The sequence below is a fragment of the Pan troglodytes genome, chromosome 20 (assembly GCF_028858775.2).
Source record: "Pan troglodytes isolate AG18354 chromosome 20, NHGRI_mPanTro3-v2.0_pri, whole genome shotgun sequence".
Taxonomy (NCBI): Eukaryota; Metazoa; Chordata; class Mammalia; order Primates; family Hominidae; genus Pan; species Pan troglodytes.
The window spans coordinates 41,414,341-41,426,887 of NC_072418.2; the positions used below are offsets into that span (position 1 = coordinate 41,414,341).

The following is a 12,547-nucleotide window of genomic DNA, read 5'->3' on the forward strand; positions in this document are numbered from 1 at the left end:
CAAGGCCTCTAAGCCCCAGAAAAGCTGGAAGAAAGCCCCTCAGAAAGAGCTCCCCATGGAGGCCCTGGCTGACGGGATCCCCTGCGGCAGCTCTGTGGAATGGGGGCTGTGAGCTGACCTCAGGCTGTGTGTTCTCTTCCAGGCCAGCAGGAGAATCCTCCCCTGCCCCTTGGCTCAAAGGGTAAGTGGCCCCTTACCCTCCTCCTGCCATCAGCCTGCCTCCTCCCTTCCTTGACTGAGCTCAGCCCTGCCCAGCTGTGGTTTACATTATCCTTCACTGTGAACATCATTTTGGCAGAAAGTCATGTTTCTGCGTGAGAATGGCGAGGTGGTGGTTTGTCCCACCGTTCAGTGTACACAGTTGGGGCTGGAGTGAGTCAGTCACAAGGCAGGCCCTGCCCAGGCGGCGTGGGTGACTGGGGGTGAGGTCTTCCTGTTGAGCATTTGAGGACTGCTGCACACGGGCCTGAGGCTGGCCTGAGGTGTGGAGGGAGCGCTGCTGTGTGGGGCATAAGAATTGGTCACGGGTGACAGGACGGAGGACCACGGGCCAGGGTGTTTCCCAACACAGTCTGGTCTGAGCAGGAGGCCAGGCCTCTGGCCTGTGTTTCTGAGCTTGAGTTGCAGGTGATAATGTTGGCACAAAAGACCTGCCATGCCAGTCTGGCCTCTTTCTCCACCCGTTTCCCGGTGAAGGAGCCAGGACCTGGCCTGCGAGTCTGTCCTGTTATAGCAGTGAAGCCTGGTTTGCCAGGCACGGGGCTGGGAAGCAAGCGGTCTGGGTCTGGAGGGTGGCCCCAAAAAGGCCAACTCTGCAGCTCCACAGCCACATGGGGGAGGCTGCCACAGGTCACACTCCTTAGCCGGATCCCCTCCTGAAGAAAAGCATCTGAGCTGAGCAGCGAGACTGCAGTGGGGCAGACACTATTAAATTTGCTGGCACAGCTCTGAGTACCCCCTCGCTTCCACCCTGACTTCATCCCGCAGTAGCTCTCAGCCCTCCCAGCCCCTGCAGGGCCACGTCTTTCTCTATTGCCGGTCAGTGTGTGTGTGCACAAAGCCCCTAAGGTTTCATGTGTACACACCGGTGCTAAGTGTTTTTTACACCCTTGTGCATCTCTCGGCCTGGGGCTCCTGTGCGGGTTGCCCTGAGAGTTGGGTTTTTAGTTCAAAAAGAAGGAACACAGATGACTACTCTGCGGGCGACACGGCCACTCTGCTGGCACGCACATAGCATGGCGCCTCCTTTTTTGGGGGACTCTCCTTGGTGGCATCTCTGGCAGGCTGTGTCCTCTCCAGCTGCAGTTCTGGACCCTGTCTGGGTTGGGGAGGGGCATTGGGTCCTCAGGCTGAGCCCACCTGGATTCCCCAGGCCCTTGGTGAGCGCCACTCTGGCTGCAACTCCCCTTGCCTGGCCCGTCCTGAGGCCCCTCTCTCGTCCTCAGTGGTGGTTCTGGCGGGGCTGTTCGTGATGGTGTTGATCCTCTTCCTGGGAGCCTCCATGGTCTACCTGATCCGGGTGGCACGGAGGAACCAGGAGCGTGCCCTGCGCACCGTCTGGAGCTCCGGAGATGACAAGGAGCAGCTGGTGAAGAACACATATGTCCTGTGACCGCCCTGTCGCCAAGAGGACTGGGGAAGGGAGGGGAGACTATGTGTGAGCTTTTTTTAAATAGAGGGATTGACTCGGATTTGAGTGATCATTAGGGCTGAGGTCTGTTTCTCTGGGAGGTAGGACGGCTGCTTCCTGGTCTGGCAGGGATGGGTTTGCTTTGGAAATCCTCTAGGAGGCTCCTCCTCGCATGGCCTGCAGTCTGGCAGCAGCCCCGAGTTGTTTCCTCGCTGATCGATTTCTTTCCTCCAGGTAGAGTTTTCTTTGCTTATGTTGAATTCCATTGCCTCTTTTCTCATCACAGAAGTGATGTTGGAATCGTTTCTTTTGTTTGTCTGATTTTTGGTTTTTTTAAGTATAAACAAAAGTTTTTTATTAGCATTCTGAAAGAAGGAAAGTAAAATGTACAAGTTTAATAAAAAGGGGCCTTCCCCTTTAGAATAAATTTCAGCATGTGCTTTCTTTATGGGAGTCCTAATTTCAACCCTACCAAAATGATCACAAGACACTATCTGAGGTGTCCCATTCTAGAAATAGACCCCTCAAAATAACGTCTTTCAGATCTTTTTGAATGAATCCACAAGATGAAATAAATGTCCTATTACTGAGTGCCCGTGAACTTTCGCCAAACCACACTTAGCCTCACCACCTGTGAACGCTGATATTTTATTACTCTATTTCACTTTTTAAAACTTCTGGCTACAACCCTTTGAACTGATCTTGATGTCCCACTATAGGCTGTAGCCCACACCTTGAAGCACTGCCCTCGAGGGCGCAGGAGGGGCGCGTGCTGTCCAGGGAGGACCAAGACCTTCCGGGGTTGGAGGGGCTTAACCGAGTCCTTGTGGCGTCCATGATGCTTCTCCTCTCGTGGTTCTGTGCTCTCTGCATCTTGAAGGGGTGGTGGGAGGGCGCTCTAGGTCAGGCCTTGCACTGCCTGCCCTGGGCTTTTCTGTCAAGTCTCCAACACACCCCTGTGTGGGAACGGGGACAGAGAACTGCCCGGCTGAATTTGGCCTTCAGGCCCAATCCTGCTGCCTCCTGTGGGTGTTCCTTTCCTGACACTAGACTCTAGAAGCCCCTTTCCTCCCTCCTCTATTCCAACAGGGAGGTCCTGGGGTACAGGCATCTGGGCGCCCCATGAGGTCCGGTAAGCAGCTGGACTCTACCTGCCTCAGAGACACAGGAGGAGTGGCCAGGTGCAGTGCCACAGACCAGACTGCTTTCGACTGCTTGGAACCAAAGAACTTCCATGTCTTTCCCTTGGCCCTTCCTAGAAATCCCTTAGGGCTTAAAACTCTCTTCCAGAAGCAAGTTGGGCAAATAGCTCATCTGCTCCTGCCCCGCCTCCCTCACAGCAGATGCCGCAAAGGGATCCTGGTGTCCTCCCAGCTGATCCCCGCATGCCTCAGCCCACTCTCCAGTGGTCATTGCAGCTGGCTCGGGGTTGGTGAACAAGTGGAATCTACTTACCACGTCCCAGACAAATCAGACACACAGGGGTCTGGGCGAGCCTGTGGTCCAGGGAAAGAGGGCCTGGGAGTTGGGCAGAGCCTCTCCACCTGCAGCGCTCTGTGTGTGGCAGTGGGCGCGGCCCCTAACCCCTGCAAGCCTGCAGAGTCTGCACATGCGCCTCTGCCCAGCAGGAGTCTTTCTCCACCAACTCCAATATGGACTGTCTCCTGTCTCAGTCATGTTGAAAAAAAAAAAATTGTGCCTTTGGACTTTTTTTAAAAACTTGAGAATTGGCCGGGCACAGTGGCTCATGCCTGTAATCCCAGCAGTTTGGGAGGCTGAGGCGGGCGGATCACCTGAGGTCAGGAGTTCCAGACCAGCCTGGCCAACATGGTGAAACCCCCTCTCTACTAAAAATACAAAAAATTAGCCGGGCGTGGTGACGGGCGCCTGTAATCCCAGCTACTCGGGAGGCTGAGGCAGGAGAATCGCTTGAACCTGGGAGGCAGAGGTTGCAGTGAGCCAAGATCACGCCATTGCACTCCAGCCTGGGTGACAGAGCGAGACTCCTTTCAAAACAAAAAAGCAACAAAAAAAACTTGAGAATCACTTAATTCTACCATAATAGGAAGTTAGATGAAGGGAATTCTCTGAAGCCCAGTTGAGCTTCTGTAGGTTTCTAATACAATGAGCCTTTATATGTTTCTAGTGCAGAAGCTGCTGCTCTGTGACCCACTTCTCCTGCCTAAACCTGCCCCTTCTCATGGCAAGGGAGGCCCCAGCCCCTCCGCTCCTGGCAGCTCAACTCCATCTGGGCCTCTGGACTCTTTCCAGGGCGACTGGTGGGCCTCACCACAGCAGACACTCTTCAGGCTGCTGCCGCCGTGGCCCTTGAAGCTCAGCTGTGCCATGTGTTCAATTCTTGGGGCATTTTACGGCCTGACAAAGGCCCTCTTTTTGTTGGAAAGGCCGCCCAACAGTGGGTCAGTGGCCTAGGCATTCAGTGGCCACTTCACATCTCTGTCTCCCTGGGGCTGCTGGCACCATTGAGAGGTGGAATGGGCTTTATAAAAAATATCAACTCATTGCTGGTCCAAGTGTAGTAGTGTAACAAGTAATTGATCACAACCAGTTACAGAGTTCTTTGTTCCTTCTGCTGCTTTACTTGACCAGCCTGAAAAAAAATCAGCTCACCGAAAATCAGCTCAGAGCTTCTCACTCTCTCTTCCCCTGGTCCACAAGCTTGAGGAAGGCAGACAGTGTGGCTGTCCCTAGAAAGTGTTCCCCTGGGCCATCTCCTGGGTAAAGATCAGGACAAAGGGCTCGGCGGTTATACAGACTCATAAACATTAGGGGCCGGTGCAGTGGCTCATGCCTCTAATCCCAGCACTTCGGGAGGCTGAGGCAGGTTTATCACTTGAATCCAGAAGTTCGAGGCTAGCCTGGGCAACGTGGCAAAACCCCATCTCTACAAAAAAACAAAAATTAGGCAGGCGTGGTGATGCATGGCTGTGCTCCCAGCTACCCAGGAGTCTGAGGTGGGAGGATCGCTAGAGCCCAGGAGATCGAGGCTGCAGTGAGACACGATTGCACCACTGCACTCCAGCCAGGGCAACAGAGCACGACCCTGTCTCAAAAAAAATACAAATTGGGCACAGTGGCTCACACCTGTAATCCCAGCACTTTGGGAGGCTGAGGTGGGCCAATCACTTGAGGTCAGGAGTTAGAGACCAGCTTGGCCAACATGGTTGAAACCCCATCTCTACTAAAAATACAAAAATGAGCCAGGCATGGTGGCACACACCTATAGTCCCAGCTACTCGGGAGGCTGAGGTAGAACTGCTGGAACCCAGGATGCAGAGGTTGCAGTGGGCCGAGATCGCGCCATTACACTCCAGCCTGGGTGACAGAGCGAGACTCTGTCTCAAAAAAATAAATAAAAAACAGGCCGGGCGCAGTGGCTCGCACCTGTAGTCCCGGCACTTTGGGAGGCCGAGGCGGGTGGATCACAAGGTCAGGAGATCGAGACCATCCTGGCTAACACGGTGAAATCCTGTCTCTACTAAAAATACAAAAAATTAGCCGGGTGTGATGGTGGGCGCCTGTGGTCCCAGCTACTCCGGAGGCAGAGGCAGGAGAATGGCGTGAACCCAGGAGGCAGAGCTTGCAGTGAGCCGAGATCGCACCACTGCATTCCAGCCTGGGTGACAGAGCGAGACTCCGTCTCAAAATAAATAAATAACAAATAAATAAAAATTAGGAATTCTACCCTTATCATTCCTGGGTATGTGTGCCTCTTTTCTTCCCACAACATCAAGCCCAGGCCTGCCTGATGGGTGCAGCCTCCAGGGGGCAGGCCCACCGGAACAGGACCTATGGGGCTTGGCCTTAGTTCAGGTTCTGCCCTTGGGACTCTCCTGGACTCGCTTGTCCTAGGTCCCAAAGACAGTGGCCACTTGGTCGAGTGTCCTTTTTGCCAAGTCTCCCTACTTGGCACATCAGACAACGTGAGGGAAATCATAAGTCTCTAAATTTGTAAAAATGCCCATGTTCCATTCACATCTGACTCTTCCAAAAACAAGTCTGGGTGTGAGTAGATGTTGAAAGAAGAAGTGAAGCGGTACTTCCTGGGGTGGGATACAGACTGATTTCATGTCCTTGGAGGGAGACCAACAACCTGGCACCTGAGGAGGGAACACCTTAGACCCCAGGAGGTGGGGGGAGAGGGGTGGGGAGGGTGCAATCAGTCCTCCCTCTGGCCTCCAGACCCAGCACCGCTGCTTGGCCAGACTGTCACCTGATCCTCCCAAGTCCAGCAGCATCTGCAGCTGCTATTCTGACCCACTATAAAAACACACCTGTAAGCTGGGCGCAGTGGCTCATGCTTGTAATCCCAGCATTTTGGGAAGCCCAGCACTTTGGGAAGCCAAGGCGGGCAGATCACTTGAAGTCAGGAGTTCCAGACCAGCCTGGCCAACATAGTGAAACCCCATCTCTACTAAAAATACAAAAATTAGCTGGGCGTGGTGGCGCATGCCTGTTGTCCCAGCTACTCGGGAGGCGGAGGCATGACAATCGCTTGAACCTGGGAGGCGGAGGTTGCAGCAAGCGGAGATGGTACCACTGGCACCCCAGCCTGGGTGACAGAGTGGGACTCTGTCTCAAAAAAAAAAAAAGAAAAGAAAAACCCCACACTTGTAGACATGGCCAGTCTAGAGCCATTCTGCACCTGAAGCCATCAATGGCAGCTCCTGAATGTGGGGCCCCCTCCCCCAACACACAAGATGTTTCTAAACGTAGGGACAGGCCCAGCCTTTTTCCAGTCTGGCTGGTACAAAATCATAGGCTTCTGATGCCCAAGGAGCTCTGAGCTCTACCCCATGTAGTCATTGAGCCTGCAGCTCAGTAGCATTGCCCATGGGGCTTAACCAAACCAATGCTGTGGTGTTTCCAAGTGACGTTTCCCAATTCCTGCCTGGGCACAGTACTCACGCCTGTAATCGCAGCACTTTGGGAAGCTGAGATGGAAAAATCGTTTGAGCCTGGGAGGTCAAGGCTGCAGTGAACCATGCTCACAATGCTACCACTGCACTCCAGCCTGGGCAACAGAGCAAGACAAGACCCCATCTCTAAAAACAAAAACAGAAAAATTCCTGAGCTGGGCACCCTGGACCCCTCAGGTTGTGTGTTTGCATGTGGGAAGGTGGCCCACAGAATGTCTCACCTCTGGGGAGGAGGTTGTTTTTTGGGTTTGTAATGACAGGCAATGACACCAAAGATCAGATCAGACCTGACTCCCTTGTGTGAATCCTAGTGAAGTGCTCCCAAACCTTTCTGGCACCAAGGACTGGTTTTGTGGAAGACAGTTTTTCCGCAGACCAGGGTGGTGGGGGGTAGGGGGTGGTTTCATGATGAAACTTCTACCTCAGATCATCAGGCATTAGATTCTCATAAGGAAGCTGGGTGCATTGGCTCACACCTGTAATCCCAGCACTTTGGGAGGCTGAGGTGGGTGGATCACTTGAGGTCAGGAGTTGGAGACCAGCCCGGCCAACATGGCGAAACCCCGTCTCTACCAAAAATACAAAAATTAGTTGGGTGTGGTGATGCACGCCTGTAATCCCAGCTACTCGGGAGGCTGAGGCATGAGAATCACTTGAACCCAGGAGGCGGAGGTTGCAGTAAGCAGAGATCATACCACTGTACTCCAGCCTGGGCAACAGAGTGAGACTGTGTCTCAAAAAAAAAAAAAAAAAGATTCTCATAAGGAGCATACAACCTAGATCCTTTGCATGCACAGTTCACTATACGGTTTGCACTCCTATGAGAATCTGATGCCGCTGCTGATCTGACAGGAGGCGGAGCTCAGGCAGTGATGGTCACTCGCCTCCTGTGCATCTGGGTTCCTAACAGGCTGGGGACCGGTACTGGTCTGTGGCCTGGGGGTTGGAGACCCCTGTCCTAGTGAATAGGAGACTGTGTCCGGGATGTCTGAAATAAGACCTGCTGGTCCCCTCGCCCCTGGAACCTGGCGGCATGGTTGAGGTTAATGCTGCAGATTGGAGTCCAGTTGATCATAGATGCTTAATGAGATGCTGTATGAAACAACACATTTGGCCCCAGCCTCTGTTGGTCAGATTCATCAGAGTGGAAGCAGAATGACACATTCATTCGATTTATCAGCAGCTAAGGTGGTAGAGGGGAGTCTCTCATTCCTACAGGTCTTGCTGAATGTACCAGGAATGCATGACCCTGATAGCTCTCTCCCTTGGTTTAATTTTTTCTTTCTTTCTTTCTTTCTTTCGAGACAGAGTTTCACTGTGTCGCCTAGGCTGGACTACAGTGGTGCAATCTGAGCTCACTGCAACCTCTGCCTCCCAGGTTCAAGTGATTCTCTTGCCTCAGCCTCCTAAGTAGCTGGGATTATAAGGGACACACCACCAGGCTCGGCTAATTTTTGTATTTTTAGTAGAGATGGGGTTTCGCCATGTTGGCCAAACTGGTCTCAAACTCCTGACCTCAAGTGATTGACCTGCCTCGGCCTCCCAAAGTGCTGGGATTACAGGCGTGAGCCACCATGCCTGGCCTCCCTTGGTCATTTCTTACGGTTGTGTTTGCAGCAAGCACATTGAGGGGTGAGGGCAGGCTGGGTATAGCCAGGCAGGTCCCCAAGCTTAGCATGCCTCTTTCGTAACAACCCACTCCCTGTGCAGGTGTCCATCTGGGTCCCCGGCTCTGCCTCCACAGCCCAGGGGAATCCCACACATGGTGGCGTCTGTGCTGCTTCGTGCGAGCAGGAAAGCCTTTGTCTCTGACCCTGGAGTCTCGAGACTTCTCCCAGCGTTTTTGAAACAGTAAGAGGCTCACATACTAGCCTGTTAAGTGGAATCATATCAAATCCCAGACCCAGCAGTCAGCTGGGTGGAGGCCAAGCCTGGGCCTTTCCAGTTGGGTTGTCAGCCCCTTGGCACTTCCCACGGACGGTCCGTCGAGATTTCCTGACGATCAGGATCCCAGAACATCAAGGACCAGAGCAAGACTGACTGTGGTCAGAGGTTCCAGTCCAGAGCTTTCGTCTTCTGGGAAAGGAAACTGGGTCCCTGCATACTGTGTGCTTAAGGTCATCTGTCTCCCAAGATGTGGTTGATTTCAAAGAAAACATTCAGGAACAGGGATTATGGTGTTTACAGAACCAAGGCACTATATTCCTGTAAGCTTCAGGAAAGAAACAAAACCAGCCTTGCTGCAGCCGCTTTTCCAGTCCACCCATCAGCCCTTGGGCATGCAGGAGTGTGAGACCTGCCGGGAGGGCTAGACAGTGCCCTTCTTGGTCCCACACCGTCTTGCCTTCCCAACGCAGTTAAATTGACATCCAGAAATCTTCCTAAATTGCAGAGATTAAGTAAAAGCTTTCAGGGTTAGAGTGTCCCTCGGAAGGATGGCTGCTGGTGAAATGTTAGAGAAGGGGTAAGCTGACCTAGCAGTGGATGACATCAATACTGCTGCCAGCTGGGAGCACAGGTCCCTTTTTCCTACAGGGGAGAAGGCACTGTTTATACCCTCAAGGCATTTTAGGCAGAGATCATCAGGGAATAAACAGGAAAGGGCAGGCTGGGTGCAGTGGCTCATGCCTGTAACCCCAGCATTTTGGGAGGCCAAGGAGGATCAATTGAGCCCAAGAATTCAAGACCAGCCTAGGCAACATAGTGAGACCCCATCTCAAAAAATATATATATATTTTTTGAGATGGGGTCTCACCCTGTTGCCCAGACTGGAGTGCAGTGGCGCAATCTTGGCTCACTACAACCTCCACCTCCCAGGCTCAAGCGATTCTCCTGCCTCAACCTCCCAAGTAACTGGATTACAGACGCCTACCACTACAGCCTGGCTAATGTTTGTATTTTTAGTAGAGACGGGGTTTCATCATGTTGGTCAGGCTGGTCTCAAACTCCTGACCTCAGGTGATCCACCCGCCTCAGCCTCCCAAAGTGCTGGGATTACAGGTGTGAGCCACTGCGCCCAGCCCCCCAAAAATTTTTTGTATGAGCCAAGCATAGTGGTGCATGGCTGTAGTCCCAGCTACTCAGGAGGCTGAGGTAGGAGGATCCCTTGAGCCCAGGAGGTTGAGGCTACAGTGAGCTATGATCATACCACTGCACTCCAGCCTGGGTGACAGAGCAAGACCCTGCCTCAAAAAAAAAAAAAAAAAAAAAAAGTTACTGGGTGCGGTGGCTCATGCCTGTAATCCCAGGACTTTGGGAGGCCAGGGTGGGCAGATCACAAGGTCAGGACATCGAGACCATCCTGGCTAACACAGTGAAACCCCATCTCTACTAAAAATACAAAAAATTAGCTGGGTGTGGTGGCGTGTGCCTGTAATCTCAGGTACTCAGGAGGCTGAGGCAGGAGAATCGCTTGAACCAGGGAGTTGGAGGTTGCATTGCAGTGAGCTGAGATCAGGCCACTGCACTCCAGCCCGGTGACAGAGCAAGACTCCGTCTCAAAAAAAAAAAAAAAAAAATAGAAGAAGAAAACAAAAACTAACATTGATTGAGCATCAGTTTAACTTGTGCCAGGCAGGTTCTGTGCAAAACCATTTCTTAGATAAGTTTTCCTTTTTACAGACGAGGAAGCAGTAGTCCAGAGTGGCTAGCTGATTTGTCCACAAAGCAGTAAGCGGTAGAGCGACTGACCTCCAGGACCCAAACTTGCAGCCCCTCTGTGCCGGTGGTGACTCGCCCTTAGCACAGTACCTGGCAGCAGGCGATGCCACCTGTTCACTAAGGCATGGCGAGCAGCACCTCTGAGTCACACCATTCTGGGTGGTGCACAAAGCAGATGAGTTCTCACCCTCATGGAATGCGCACTCTGCCTCGAGAGACGGGCACTTTCTCTCATATCCTGCATCCAGTTGCAGGCAAAGCCACAATCATTGCTCACCTCCCAGTCACACTCAGGGTAAAGAGCAAAGGTCTTTGATTTACAAGTCCACACCCGCCACCCGCCTCTCCTCCCCTCTCCCTCATCTGCCTCTCTCCTTCTGCTCTCTGCCACTCTGACCTCAGCGCAGCTCCTCAGACACAGGCACATTCCTGCCTCAGGGGCCTTTGCATTTGCTCTTCCCTCTTCCTCTATACGCTTGCATCGCTTGCCTGCTTGTCTTCAGGTCTTTTTTTTTTTTTTTTTTGAGTCTCGCCCTGTTGCCCAGGCTGGAGTGCAATGTCACGATCTTGGCTCACTGCAACCTCCGCCTCCCGGGTTCAAATGATTGTCCTGCCTCAGCTTCCCGAGTAGCTGGGATTACAGGCGCCCACCACCATGCCCAGCTAATTTTTGTATTTTTGGTAGAGAGGGGGTTTCACCATGTTGGCCAGGCTGGTCTCGAACTCTTGACCGCCTGCCTCGGCCTCCCAAAGTGCTGAGATTACAGGCATGAGCCACTGCACCAGGCCTGTCTTCAGGTCTTTTTTATTTTTTTATTTTATTATTTATTTATTTATTTATTTATTTATTTTGAGACAGAGTCTCGCTCTGTCGCCCAGGCTGGAGTGCCGTGGCGCGATCTCGGCTCACTGCAAGCTCCCCCTCCCGGGTTCACACCATTCTCCTGTCTCAGCCTCCCGAGTAGCTGGGACTACAGGCGCCTGCCACCATGCCCGGCTAATTTTTTTGTATTTTTAGTAGAGATGGGGTTTCACTAAGTTGGCCAGGATGGTCTCAATTTCCTGACCTCGTGATCCGCCCGCCTCGGCCTCCCAAAGTGCTGGGATTACAGGCATGAGCCACTGCACCCGGCCCACATACTACATTTTCTATCCACTCACCAGTTGATGAAGACTTAATTTGTTTCCAGTTTTCTTTTTTCTTTTTTTTGAGATGGGATCTCCCTGTATTGCCCAGGTTGGTCTTGAACTCCTGGGCTCAAGTGATCCTCCCACCTAAGCCTCCGAAAGTGCTGGGATTTGTTTCCAGTTTTTTTCCTACTATGCTATACTTTTGACTTTGTTTCCCTGACTAGGATGTCAATTCCATGAGGCTGGATTTTTGCTGATTTTTTTTTTTTAACCTCTGTACCCCTAGCTTTTTTTTTTTTTTTTTTTTTTTTTTGAGATGGATTCTTGCTCTGTCGCCCAGGCTAGAGTGCAGCAGTGTGATCTTGGCTCACTGCAACCTCCACCCCCCGGGTTCAAGCAATTCTCCTGCCTCAGCCTCCCAAGTAGCTGGGATTACAGGCGTACGCCACCATGCGCGACTAATTTTTGTATTTTTTTTAGTAGAGACGGGGTTTGACCATGTTGGCTAGGCTGGTCTCAAACTCCTAACCTCAGGTGATCCACCTGCCTCAGCCTCCCAAAGTGCTGGGATTACAGGTGTGAGCCACTGTGCTCAACCTGTGTGTTTTGAGACAGGGTCTTGCTCCATCACCCAGGCTGGAATGCAGTGGCTCAATCACAGCTTACTGCAGCCTGGACTTCCCAGGCTCAAGTGATCCTCCTGCCTCAGCCTCTCAAGTAGCTGGAACTACAGGTGAGTGCCACCATGCCTGGCTAAGTTTTAATTTTATGTAGAGATGGTCTCAGTATGTTGCCCAGGCTGATTTCAAACTCTTGGGCTCAAGTGATCCTCCTGCCTTGCTTCCCTCCCAAAGTGCTAGGATTACAGGCATGAACCACTGCACCTGGCCCATGCTATGTTTGCCCCTCGTCTTCTTACCTACTCCCTCAGTTTTCTCATCTGTGAAGCAGGGGTTGGAACAGTAGGGGTTGAATGTTTGTGTCTTCCCCAAACTCCTGTGCTGAAGCCGAGTGATGGTATTTGGAGGTAGGACCTCTGGGAGGTCATCAGGTGATGCGGGTGGAGCCCTTATTAATGGGATTTGTGCCCTTATAGAAAGGGACACAACATGAGATGATCTTGCTCTGGGCCATGCGGGGAGGAAGGGAGAAGGTGGCTGTCAACGAGCCAGGAAGCGGCACTCCT

General features: G+C 52.4%; 1 protein-coding gene across 1 annotated transcript in view; it reads left to right on the top strand.

Annotated features, from left to right (window-relative positions):
• The window catches only part of SPINT2 (serine peptidase inhibitor, Kunitz type 2), a 30,221-nt gene extending 28,164 nt beyond the window's left edge, over positions 1–2,057 (top strand). The window contains 2 exon segments of the mRNA NM_001320165.1: positions 143–181; positions 1,446–2,057. Of these exon segments, the coding sequence (NP_001307094.1) occupies positions 143–181; positions 1,446–1,612 (206 nt within the window). The 3' untranslated portion in view covers positions 1,613–2,057.
• The last annotated feature ends 10,490 nt before the right edge of the window (positions 2,058–12,547 follow it).